This window comes from Lepidochelys kempii, chromosome 2 (genome assembly GCF_965140265.1).
Source record: "Lepidochelys kempii isolate rLepKem1 chromosome 2, rLepKem1.hap2, whole genome shotgun sequence".
Classification (NCBI taxonomy): Eukaryota; Metazoa; Chordata; order Testudines; family Cheloniidae; genus Lepidochelys; species Lepidochelys kempii.
In genome coordinates this window covers 255,529,974-255,543,878 of record NC_133257.1, presented here as the reverse complement: position 1 = coordinate 255,543,878, position 13,905 = coordinate 255,529,974, and the positions used below count along the sequence as shown (strand labels likewise).

At 40.2% G+C, this 13,905-nt stretch overlaps 2 protein-coding genes across 11 annotated transcripts in view; one reads left to right on the top strand and one right to left on the bottom strand.

Moving 5' to 3' along the window:
* The window catches only part of NUB1 (negative regulator of ubiquitin like proteins 1), a 374,196-nt gene that overhangs the window by 238,450 nt on the left and 121,841 nt on the right, over positions 1-13,905 (top strand). The window lies entirely within an intron of this gene.
* The window catches only part of XYLB (xylulokinase), a 142,555-nt gene that overhangs the window by 75,265 nt on the left and 53,385 nt on the right, over positions 1-13,905 (bottom strand). For all 9 annotated transcript variants that reach the window (XM_073334652.1, XM_073334651.1, XM_073334655.1 and 6 more), the window contains one exon: positions 10,646-10,742. In XM_073334652.1, the coding sequence (XP_073190753.1) occupies positions 10,646-10,742 (97 nt within the window). The remainder of the gene's footprint in view (positions 1-10,645; positions 10,743-13,905) is intronic.

Below are 13,905 nucleotides of genomic sequence, written 5' to 3'. Positions count from 1 at the left end.
CATCAGCCTGTCTGTCTTAATTGTCTCCAGAAGGTTCCAGATTGTTCCCCTGTTACCTTACCCAGGGAAAAGGGACCTACTTAACCTGGGGCTAATATTTCTGCCTTCTATTACTCTCCTGTAGCCATCTGGCCCGACCCTGTCACATCAGCTAAAGATTGACAAATACATTTATCAGTTTATTTGCACCATATGTATCCTCTAAAAACTGATTTATCCCTGACACACTATCAACTATAAAAAAAATAGAAATCTTGTGTGTGTGTGTGTGTATGTGCATGCGTGCACGCGCGCACACACACACACACTTCTCTTCTTCAATTTAATTGCAGCCTTCAAAATTTCTTGAAATGATTTTACTAAGCACAATGTTTTTTACATGTATGCCAAATTTTTTATATGGATGCACTAACTGCTTGGACAGTACCAGATGTATGAAGTTCAGTAGGGGCTCCTAAGTTTCCTAGAATGATCTATTCTTTTCCACTTCCTTTTGGGTCCCTGGGCTGGAACCCAGAGTAGTCAGTGGACCCAGGTACCCCTACCAGCCATTGGGGAGGTGGCACAGACCAGTCAATGGAGCAGAAGACTGCCTAGGACAGTCATCCAATGGGACTTTAGTACCCCTGTAAGGGAAGGACTGTGGTGACCTGGCTGAAGGGCCAAGACACGAGGATGGAGTGTACTGAGTCCCAGAGAGCAAGAGGACAGAAGAGGGCACGAGACCTGGTGACAGCTGATCCCCAAAGGAGCCACAAGGAGATGCCACCTCCCATGAGTGGACCCCATTACATAAATGCAACATACTTACACTTAGAAAATAAAAATTAAATGCACAACTAGGAAATGAGGAATAACTGGCTAGGCAGGGGTACTGCTGAAAAAGATTTGGGGGTTTTAGTGGAGCACAAGTTAAATATGAATCAACAGTGTGATGCAGTTGTGGAAATGGCTAATATAACTCTGTGACGTTACTGTCAGGAACTGTGACCATATAGATCAGGGGTTCTCAAACTGGAGGTCGGGACCCCTAAGGGGGTTGCAAGGTTATTACATAGGGGGTCGCAAGCAGTCAGCCTCCACTCCAAACCCCGCTTTGCCTCCAGCATTTATAATGGTGTTAAATATATAAACAAGTGTTTTTAATTTATAAGGGGGGTTGCACTCAGAGGCTTGCTGTGTGAAAAGGGTCACCAGTACAATAGTTTGAGAACCACTGTATAGATCATTGTTGCAACCAGGGTCCTATGGCTGAACCAGATCTTGTACAGAAGAGGCCAAGTGGGGTGTCTATGGAAAGGTTGAAGTTTGCTGGTTATAATTATGCTGTCTGTATGTGTATCATTTTTGTATTTGAAGTTATGAATATTGGCTATGTACCTCTTTGATTCCAAGTAGCCTCAGTGAAGCATTTTGTCAGCTTCTTGAGAAAGGACTCTTCTAAGTGAGTGCCCAATCAAGAAACACTTCACTGACAATGGACTTTGGGAGATGCCAATCCACATCTGAGCTTTCCTGGGAATGTTTAAACTAACATGTAAACAATGGCATCGGCCTGCAAAAAGCTGAATCATCGATAGACATGTGACTTGTCCATGTGGCTACAGACTCCATCTTGCTGTGATTTTGCACAGGAGAACACACGGGTTTCTGCCCACGAGAGAATATAAAAGGCCCAGGAAACCCTTCCATTTTGTCTTCAGCTGGCTCAAAATATAGCCTCTCCACCCCAAAGAGATGCCTGAAAGAAACTGGAACAAAGAACAGTAACTATGGGGGTGTGAGTGATTGCTGGACCCAGACTAGGAAGGAGTCTAGTCTGTGAAAGAAGCTTATTGGAACATCTGAGGGTGAGATTTATCTGCATTTAGTTTCCTACTGTATTAGGCTTAGACTTGTGTGTTTTTGTTTTATTTTGCTTGGTAATTTACTTTGTCTGTCATTACCTGGAACCACTTAAATCCTACTTTTTATACTTGATAAAAGCACTTTTTGCTTATTAATTGACCCAGAGTAAGTAAGTAATTCCTGGGGGAGCAAACAGCTGTGCATCTCTCTCTCTCTCAGTGTTATCGAGGGCAGAAAATGTATGAGTTTACCCTGTATAAGCTTTATACAGAGTAAAACGGATTTATTTGGGGTTTGGATCCCATTGGGAACTGGGTGTCTGGGTACTAGAGACAGGAGCACTTCTTAAGCTGTTTTCAGTAAAGTCTGCAGCTTGTGGGGGACGTGGTTCAGGCCTGGGTCTGCGTTTGTAGCAGGCTAGTGTGTCTGGCTCAACAAGACAGGGTACTGAAGTCCCAAGCTGCCAGGGGAAACAGGCTCAGAGGTAGTCTCAGTACCTCAGGTGGCAGTCCCAAGGGGGGTCTCTGTGACCGAACCCATCACGCATTCTGTGGTGTATTTACATGAGTATCGAATGTAAGATATGGGAGGTAATTGTTCTATTATACATGGCATTGGTGAGGCCTCAGCTGCAGTACTGTGTCCAGTTCTGGACAACACACTTTAAGACAGATATGGACAAATTGGATGGAGTCCACAGGAAAGTGACAAAAACAATAAAAGGCTTAGAAAACTTGATCTACAAAGAAAGGTTTTAAAAAAACTGGGCAAAGTTAGCCTTGAGAAAAAAGACTGGGGCAGGGGGATACGTGATAATAGTCTTCATATATGTTAAGGGCTGTTACAAAGAGGACGGTGATCAGTTGTTCTCCATGTCCACTGAAAGTAGGACAAGTAGTAATGAGCTTAATCTACAGCAAGGGAGATTTAGGTTAGATATTAGGAAAAGCTTTCTAAGTGTAACAGTTAAGTATTAGAACAGGTTCTCAGGAAAGGCTGTGTAATCCCCATCATTAGAGGTTTTTAAGAACAGGCTAAACTAAGGCCTCTCAAGGATGGTCTAGGTTTACTTGGTTCTACATCAGCACAGGGGGCTGGACTAGATGACCTCTCAAGGTCCCTTCTAGCCCCACATTTCTATGATTCCATAAACCACATCCCAATCTCAGGGAACAAAACCACAAATTCATCTAAATTCCAGTGTATACATAAGGAAATACAGCATATGGAGGGAGGGGTATGATTCCCTGTCATTCTAGAAAGACATTCTATTGGGCCAAACCTGGGCTGATGCAGTTGTAAAGCACTTTGAGATCTATAAATGAAAAGTGACATATAATGACAAGTGTATAAGAAAAGCCAGGACACCTAAGACAAGTAAATGGAGAATTAACTCCGACCTGTTTGTGACAATTGGAACAACAGGAGAATCTCTGGGGGAGCTGACTGGAGTCCAATCTCTTCGTTCATATGTGAATAACCAAAATAGAAAAATGGAGGGACATAGGAGGAAAGTTTAAAGTAGTAAATACGTACAGCTTAGCCAAGTAACAACAATAATAACTGTAGTATTTTGATAATGCTACAAGCACTAAAAAGGGGAGGAATTTACAGTGATATGGAGAGGTTTAACTAGAAATAATGGATTTAAACCAAAGACAAGAAAATACAGGGATATCGGGAAAGCTTCCTAAGAGTGAAATATTTTATGCTGTGAAATAGCTTCGCAAAACAAGGAATAGGAGCCACATCACCAGAGTCAGTTAAAACTTGACTGGAAAAAGCACTAGAAACTATACTAGAGGAAATAGTCCCTCACTGGATGACCTAATACATTTTTAACATTTTTAATTTCTATGATTCTATGCAGCTTCCTAGTAGACCTAGTACAGAGATAGCCTGATCATTTTTTAGGTGGCTATGTGAATAGTATCTCCACCGAAAAAGAATAAAAAATCATCTGGGCACAAGAATCACATTTAAATACTTGCGGACTAAACATTAAAGCCATTGTTCGGACAATGACAGCATCTTATCAATTTTCAAAAGAAAGGCAGATAATGCAATTTCCAATCTCTTTAAGTGTTCAGATTTTCTGTCTTAGCTGTGTTTCCTTTATGATGATAACAAGAGAACAACAACAAAATTCCAAGAAGGACAATGCATGTAAAAAATTCTAGTGCACGTAGGCTGCTTCCTTATAACACATTAGGTCACTTCCTTTGGAGGCATTTTATCTGTAAGTGCCTAAAAAATATTAAACTGATTCTGTTACTTCCCTCTGCCAGATGAAAAAGCAGCTCTTTGTGTGGACTAGATGGCTCGGCTAACAAACCTTTAACCTCCAGGTCACTGGTTCAAATCCAAGCTCTGGTCAATCATGACTGGAAGTCATTGCTATCTGATAGATGTTTGCTGGTTTGTGTGATATAAGATGAGGTATGCTGAAAAGCTGGTCCCCAAATCACAACTGGGACCCTTTTAAACAGTTTCATCTATAAGGATTTGGGACCCTCTGGAGTTCTGACATTGACTTTGATCATGGCTTTAATTAATATGAAGGTAAAACTAACCTCTCTCACCTCTAGAGCTAACAATCCTCTCCCCACAGAGAAAGGTTGAGGTGTATTGGTAAGGGGCATTGTAGGAAGCTTGCCCTGCCCATGTGGTGGTTAAATAGAGGCCTTGGTTGCTGTCAAGAGCACTACATTATTTTAAGCTGTTTTCATATGCTTCATGAAGCAATGGGCTTCAAACAGAGGAGCCGCCCGCACTCATGCTGCTGAAACAACATCAGAACTCTGAGCAACAGCTAGAAACCAGCAATCAGCCAACACAACATTTTAGTATTGATTTTTCTTTGAGAAATTTAAATCCTTCAGGGCAAAAATGTCAATTTAATCTGTATGCAGCTACACCATGGCTCCTTCAAAGGTTCCTTTTTTCAACTAGGAAGGAAGGTGTAACGTAATTACAGCTCAAGTAGCCAGATTCTTGAGCAATGAATGTAAAGAAGTTGATAGAATAAGCTTTCAATACAGTACCTTTAGGAATTAAGGTTTCCCAAAAGCTTGTAATAATTTATCAAGTAGGAAGTTAGATACTGGTTACTATAAGCAAGACAAGTGACGGTGACTATAGGCAAACACAGAAGCCATTGAAAGTTTTACCAATAATTCACACTGAACCATTAGCAAGATATTCTGTTTTATGGGCTGAGGGGGAAATTGTGAGATGAATGCCCCTAGGACTAGTGGTCTCTAGCTTTGCAAAGCCAGGGAGTTACCCCATCATCAAATGGACTGACATTGCATCATAATGTCTGCACCATAATGTCACACTGTTGGGACTTAATGACATAGCATCGTAACACAAACAATGATATGCCTAAATGTCAAATCTCCACCAGGAATATTTTGTGAACCTCTCTGACTCCAATATAATATCTTTTCCCTCCATTTCCCAGCTAGCTGCTGGGAGGGAAGATGGATCCATTTGGTTTGCTTAGCATTTTTTCAGCAATTTTACACCAAGAAAAACCAAGGAGAGAGTAAAATAGTATCTGAAGGAAGGAGGGAAATTCCACTAGATACACTGGAGTTTGCTCTCACACTGATCTATGCTTTGGTTTCTTTTTAAATATAGGATCTCAATCTCATTGCTGCGACAACAATGACAAGGTTAAACCCTAGGAAGGGCCTAGACTGGCACTCTCTCATTTTTTATAACTAGTATCTTGGGATTGCAGTTTTTAAAAAGATGTGGCTAACCTCTTAACTCAATCAGAAGAGATGCACTTTCACACACTTGAAATACTATTAACACATGGCACTTTAGAAAACAAAACCTACCGTATTCTTAGCAAGAGAGCAAAAAGGTGGGCATGCCTGGTACTACAGCCATTAATATTTAAGCATGCATGTGTACTGTCCACACAGTTAGTAGGGTAACATAAGCAATGGATTTCCACATGTAGGGGACAATGTAATATGTAATAAATACAGACAAAGGGTTTTAACGTAAATGTTTTAGCCTATAAAGCTCAGAACATTATATCCATCTCCATTACCCTTTGGATGACAGTTAGATGGTGAGAATCAGACTCCTAAAAACCTAAACTAATAATCACACTAGCACAATGTCAGAAAGCTACAGCATTATATAGTCACTGATGGGTACTTTTGAATACACAGAAGTTATTATACTGATTGGGTCTGTCAACATCACAGTAACTCCCCCACCCTCCCTGTCCCATGTACAGTTTTCCTTCAATGTCCAAAATATACTTGACTCAGCTGAAGGCAAGCATACGGTTCACTCCCTCAATTACTTATTTTGGGGCTAGTGACACTGTCATTAACACTGGATTCCCCCAAACCAGGATAAAAACCCTGATTGGGGTTCCCTAACATGTAAGATCCCCAGCCAAAGTAAAGGTCTTATCCTGCTTCTATTGACATTAATGTAAGTTTTATAATTGACTTCCATGGGAACAGGATAAGCTTCTAAGCAGCTGGGATTATGTGTGTCAGGAGGCTACTTACACCATAATTTTCACTATAAAGGTGTCATGGTTTTGGTTTCAGAGGACATATAAGAGGTGCAGGGCTTTATCACAACAGGTCCCCAATCTATACATTAGACAGGTCTAGGATCTGATCTCTGAATTCTTAATTGTTGAGCAGAAATTAAATTTCAGAGGGGATGGCCATAAAAATAGAGAAGTGACAAAACAGAAGATGTTTATAGTACATTCAAAACCCAGAGAAAAAGGGAACACAAAGCCTTCACCTTATCTCTGCAGATCACTGAATCAGACGATATAAAGAACAGGAGCAGAGCAAGCTTCATTTGTTTGTTCCGGGTTGGCAACACTCTACCTACCCATCAAGTAAATAATCATAACAGGATATAGGGTGTTGCTCAATCATTTCCCTTGAAATCTGATTGAGAAAGATTGGAACAACTGCAACACAATGACAAACACATTAAAGCCTTTAAATCATGATTTATACAAGGTCTAACTTTTCTCACAAGTACCATCTGGTGACTTTGCCAGTTTTAAAAACAGGGTTGAGACACAAAAAATATATATCTTGGTTTCAGTAAAATAAATAAATAAATAAATAAAATCATGAGATGGAATCTACCGCCCTCTCCTGGTAAATAAGCAAATTGTTTTCAGGAATGTGTATATGTGCACACATGAACATATACACATGGCAAGTACAGGGTTGTTTTAAGATTTTTGCAATTAGACTTTTGCCAAAGATTTTTTTTAAGTATGAAATGCACCTAGAGTTTTCGATAGCTGCAACTGGAAACACAACTAAATAAACAAACTATGATTTCGCTGTGTCACTATGTTTTTTCTACTACAGAACCAGTTTCTATAAATAAAAGCGATTTTTAGTTTTTCTATAAAGTTGACAAATTAATTCATAAAATGACATTAAGTTACAGTAGATTATCCAATGTTTATATTGTTTGTTACTCATCCAGGCACTCTAGCAGACAGGAAATATCCTTAAACAAGTTCCCTTCAAACTCTGAGGCTTTCTGGCTTATCCATCTTCCATTGCATTTAAGATTACAACCCAGATTCTTGGGTCCAACCAAGCTGCACTTGGCACAGGATCTGAGGGGCAGGGAAGATCGGGGTACAAAAATGGTTTTACATACCCTTTGTGACTCCCATATTCTGGGGCTGGATGGAGAAATTATCAGGTAGCCAGCTAAACCAGTTTTCTGGTTCATTTGTACCACCAAGAATTGGTTCCTATAAATTTCAAAACACCATATAGAGGTGTAAATTGTACTAGATCATGTCTACCCCATCTCCTACTAAGGCCTTGTTTAAATTGAGGAATTTTTCCCAATTCCAGGAATTGGCAGGAATTACCATTGTAGCTGCACCTGTGCAAAAGTGTCGATTAAGGAAAGCTGCAGTTTGCACTGATACAACTACAGTAGTGGATGTAAATCAACTCAATTCCTGGAATCTGGGCAAATCCGCCATGTATACAAGGCCTAAATGTGCTATATTTAATGAACACAAGTGACTATAGTTATATACTTCTTCCAAAAGATAAACAGACTTTTAAACATCTCATCAAGAATCACTAAAAATAAAAACTGACAGCTACCAAAACAAACAAGAGAAGGAGTATCTTGTGTGCAGGGGAACTAAACATATTTATAGTACTATGATCATATCAGTACCCTAAAACACACTGTATTTTTTCCCATTTCAGAACTGTTTTACCAAAAAAAAAAAAAAAGTTGAGACAGTGCCATCACTACCGAAATAGAGCATCACATTTAAATAAATAACAGCATTGAGGAAAAAAGCAGGAAATGCATAAAATTAGCAATAAGGGCCAGCAGTTCTTTTTAAACTCATCTTTTAGTAATTACATAGCTGAAAGTTTATCTTGATGCAACAAAACAAGAATCAAAATGTTCCATAGCATCTGTTGGGAAGATACAATTTAAGGGACAGTGTCACACTCAGATATTATAGTCATCTCAGGAATGAGGTATAAATGGACATTTAAAATACAATGTATTTTAATGTTGCCACCAATAAGCAGGTGTGTTGTCTCCACGACACAGCATCTTTTTTTTTGTGTTTACAAAGCAGTATTGTCAAATCTTGTGATTTTTTTCATGAGTCTCGTGATATTTGATGTTTTTCTTGAAGCCCCAGTTCCTATTGTCACATGCTAACATAAAAATCTCAGCTTTCATTTTTAGAAAAAGGTATGAGTCCTCATGGCTGTAGAGAACAGCTTGAAAACATGACCCAAGTGGACCCTAAAGGTAAACCAGAAGGCAAAGAAAAAGATCCCAAAATATAGTCTTTTAAAAAAAAATCTTATTATTTCTAAGCCAATCTGATGACTTTTGGGGACCTGACTTATAATTTTGGAATGTTTGGGTTGACAACACTGACACGGTGCCAAGTACAATGGAGTCCTGATCCCTGACTGAGGCATATAGGTTCTGCCACAACACAATTGATAACAATAGAGTTTAACATGTATGTTGGGGTATATTCAGCTGGAGGGAGCGGGGGAGTTATGTTGTAATAAGCTAAAGTATTGCTTTAAAACAGAAGTCATGGGATGTTAAATCATCAAAAAAAAGGCCAGACTAATGGACGAGCAGTACTGCAGTGCAGGAGACCCAGGTTTTATTTCCAGATCCAGCCTTTCAATTCAGTGTTGCCAAAGGGCACCCTGGAAGACAGGGATGCTTTCTGTAGCTCAGCAGCTACCCCTCTAGTTAATTGAAGAGTAGTATTTGTAGGGTCTGACCAGGTCCAATCCAGTCTGCCTCAGCAGGAGGACTGTGATTGCAATCCAAGGTTCAATGGCAAGGGTGATACAGATCTAAATTCATAACAGCTGATATCAGCTGAGACAAGGTGAGTGAGGTAATATATTTTATTGGACCAACTTCTGTTGATGAGAGACAGACAAGACGACCAACAGAAGTTGGTCCAATAAAAGATATTATCTCACCCACCTTGTCTATGTAATATCCTGGGATCAACAGGGCTACAACTACATCGAATACAACAATGGAAGATATCAGCTGAGATGTTCTTGTGAAAAGTTCTTAGATATGAATGTCAGATCTGGTGGGGAGGGCTTGGAGGCAGGTGTTCTTGGTACATCATATTTCCCCCACATACGTAAGATAGCCCATAGTCTATTGACGGTTAGAGAATGGTAAAGGCCCATTTTTGCCTGACAGGGGTGATGGTGACTTATGTTTACACTTTAATTTATGGAGACAGTCTATTATGTTAATATTGAAGCTGGTGGCATCAGACATGCCTCCCCATCACCCACTCAATATCCCCCATTTAAAAGTGGATCTACCACTAGCTTTTTCACCTGTCTCCTATGTGGCCTTTGTTTTTATATAAATCTTTAACTGTACCCTGCTAAGCAAAAATACAGGCCATCCTGAGCCAGTCTGTTCTCAATTGTACTGATACAAAGGGATAACTGTGAGGGATGGATTTTAATTATTTAGTTTTAAATTAATAGAGTACTCTTGAAAGAGGCATGTGTCTCCAAGATAAACATGACGGAGAACAACAGGCAAAAACTTAAGCCCATGATTTTTTAATGTGGTTACCTTTTCCTAAAATTTACCATTTATTATTTACATTACAATACTTACCAAGATTGGTGCTTCATTGTGCTAAATGCTGTACAAACAAAGTAAGAGAATTTTCCTGCCCCAAAGAGTTTACAGTTGAAATAGACAAGACAGACAAAGGGTGAAAGAAAGGAACTATCATTATCTCCACTTTGCAGATGGGGAACTGAGGCACAGACAGATTAAGTAACTTGCTCAAAGTCACACAGAAATTCCTATGACAAAGCCAGGAACTGAACAAAGATGTATTAATCTCAAGTCTAGTGTCTTAACCACAAGACCATCCTTCCTCTCATTTAACAAAAATTCTAGTTTAAAAGTTATTAGTGAAGCCTAATACATTGAATTAGCCAGGATACCTCAAGAAATAATCTACAGCCTGATTCTGAGAGACTTTCATCATCCCCAATTAAATCAGCATCTGCTAGAATCAGGCTCCTTTTTGCATAGTCAAGAATGGCATTTAACAAGAGCCTAAGTCAAAACTCACAACAGTTTCAGTACCTGTCAGGCAAGATAACAACCTTACCATCTGCGTTACAGTCAGAACCACTCTTGTTAGTGCTTGATCTTAGGTTCCATTGCCTCTGCTGTTTTTGTTTTTTTTTCAGATCACACTTACTGATTTTATATCCCAGCTTTTCAGCATGAATCCTCTTGGCCATGAACTGTCCTTCGATCAGTGCTCGTATCTCCACCTCCTTTGGAAAGTCTGGAACCTGTATCACAGGAATAAATTAAATTAACACACACCTTATGTAGTATACAACACAAGATTGGAGTCTGTTTTTTTAAAAAAAAAAAAAACAGATTTATAGTTCATTATCCTTGTCTTCACCCTGATGCTTGCACTCACAACTGTTCTTCAATCACATACACATCACTTCTAAAAGCTCATGACAGACAGAATATAGCCCATAACCTTGGCACTCTTGGCAAACCCTTTAATCCTGAAATCAGTGCATGATGGGTAGTGTTTCTAATGCCAGTTGTAAATTCTTCTACATTTATCCCACAACACCAACAAACTGCTTATGAAATTGGCCTCAAGTACATTATCTCCTCTGGGGTACATTAGAGAAAATTCACTAAGTACTAAGTAATGTCATACACAGAAGAGTTTAAATTTGTCCTTTTGTCTACAAAAATAGGAAACAAAAACTAATCCTTTTCACTGATTTTCATTCACTGTGGTAAAGAGAGATTACTCCCTTGTAAAAACCGGTTATTTACCTTACAGTAACCATTGTTCTTTGAGATGTACTGTGTATGTGGATCTCACTCATGGTGCATATGTACCCTCTGCACAGGAGTTTGGCAGTTTTATCAGTTCTGTCCACTATGGATCACATATGCGTCTTTCACACCCTTGGACTCCCTCCCCAGGGTATAAAGCAGAGGTGGGCAAACTACGGCCCGCAGCCACATCCGGCCAGTGGAACCATCCTGCTTGGCCTGTGAACTCCCGGCCAGGGAGGCTAGCCCCCGGCCCCTCCCCTGCAGCCTCAACTTGCCTGTCAGGCGGTCGGATAGGGGTCAGGGAACGGGGGGTTGGATAGAGGGTGAGGTCCTGGGGGGGCAGTTAGGGTCAGGGGGTCCTGGGAGGGGGAGGTCAGGGGACAAAGAGCAGGGGGGATTGGATGGGATGGGAGTTCTGAGGGGGGCAGTCAGGGGGTGGAAAGTGGGAGGGGGTGAATAGGAGGTGAGGGGCAGGCTGTCCGGAGAGACACAGCCTTCCCTACCCGGCCTTCCATACAGTTTCGAAACCCCGATGTGACCCTCAGGCCAAAAAGTTTGCCCACCCCTGGTATAAAGGATAGACCCTACCATTCAGCTCCTTCACCCCCCAGAATACAGATTAAGATTCTCTGAGGAGCAGGGATGGAGGGAGTTGCGGGGAGAATGGGGAGTCATGGGATCCACATGCACATCTCAAAGAATGAGTTACTATAAGGTAAGTAATTGTGGTTTTTGCCTTCGAGTCTGTGTCTGTGAGGATCTCGGTCATTGTATTTAGCTAACAATTTGGTTCCAAGTGGTGGGAGCTGGGAACTCATCTGAATAAAAATTCCAGAACTGCTTTCCCGACTTGTGCATCAGCTCCTGATGCTGACACCAGAGAATGATGACTGGTAAATATATTCATTGAGAACCATGTGACTGCTCTAGAGAGCTCCACAATTAGTTTTCTACTGAAACATGCCACCAATGTAGCCTAGGCTCTCATGGAATGAACAATAACATGAACTAGAAATAGTATTTTTTTAATATCATGCGATATTCTAATACTGTCCACAATCCATTTGAAAGTCTTTGAGCAGAGATCAGGTTGGTCTACCTCTAGATGTACTGCCACATGTGATGAATAGTCTAAGAGATCTTCTGAATGGTGCTATAATACAACACCCTCCTCTTAACATCCAATGTATGAAGTTTAGATTCACTGGAAGATTATCTGTAATTTTCCAAGACATCACTAAACTGAATATATCAATTAGCATGAAAGTCTGAAACCACTATTGGAATAAATGTAGGGTGAGGGCTCAGTCACTATGTCTGCATGTAAACCATGGGGGATGGAAGATGATATATGTGCATGAAATTCACTTACTCTTTATGCAGAAGAACAGCCACCAAAAATATAGCTTTAATAGATAAATGATGAAGGGAACAAGAGGACAGAGGCTCAAATGGAGGTTCCATTAGAGAGGTAAGGATTAGGTTCAAATCCCATGAAGCTAGTATCTTTCTTACTGGTGGAAACATCTGCAATAGATTCTTATGGAAGAGACGTGAACAGGCAAATGACAGGCCAAAATCACTGCAAGTAAATTATAATGAAGCTGAAAGATAAACCAGAGAGTCCAGAATTGGAATGGATGATTGAAGAGTGTCACGTTGTCTTGCCCTCACTCCTAAGGAAAAACACTTCCACCATATATGATTTTCTAGTTGAGGGTTTTTTATTTTCCAAACGGATTCTCTGGGTCTCTGCTGAATGCTCCCTACCTGCTGACATTAACCAGAGACTCTCCATGCCATCAGATGGAGAGATGTTTAGTCTGGATAAAGCATGAGTGATGGTCTATACTATTACGTTCACCACTTTTACAAGACTATGATAAATTTTGTACAAAGTATGCTTTGTGAAGTATCATTTGAAAACTTATAATCTGCAGAACATTATTGTCCTGGTAAAGTATGTGTTATCAGCACCGTATGTGAAGTTAGAAGATTCTATTATGTATCCTTGCTGTAACATGCTCAGTTTAAAAAAAGCAGGCCCAAACCAGTTTTTCAGAACAAAGAACAGACTAACACCCAGCCAGGTGTTAAAGAGCTATCACTTACTTAAGCAGTCATTCTCCAGTAATGGGAAGGTGTAGACAAGAAATCTACATTTCCTCTCAATGACAGTTCAACCTTTACCTCCACCCAGCCGGGGATAATCCTCAAAGTGGGGGGAGTGGTATAAGAATGAGAGACAGTGGCCTCCACTTCATCTCTCTCCTCCTTCATCCCTGCTCATGTCATGAATGACCCAAAGAACTGAACTGCGGGGAGGGGTCCCCGGCTGAAAGGAGACCCACCCTGTGAAATTTACCGCAGCGTATGGTGAGACAAAAACTGCTTTTAAGTTCACTTGGCTTGTTAAGTTAGGTACTAGCTTGTGTTTTATGTTTTTATTTTCTTTTGTAACCAATCCTGACTTTTATGCATCATCACTTGTAATCATTTAAATTCTATCTTTCTGTAGCTAGTAAACTTATTTTTTGCTTTATCTTAATCAATGTGTTTTGATTACTGTGTGTTGGAAAAACCATTTTGGATAACAAGGCTGGTTCATTATCATTTTCCTTTGATGAAATGATGGACTTTCTG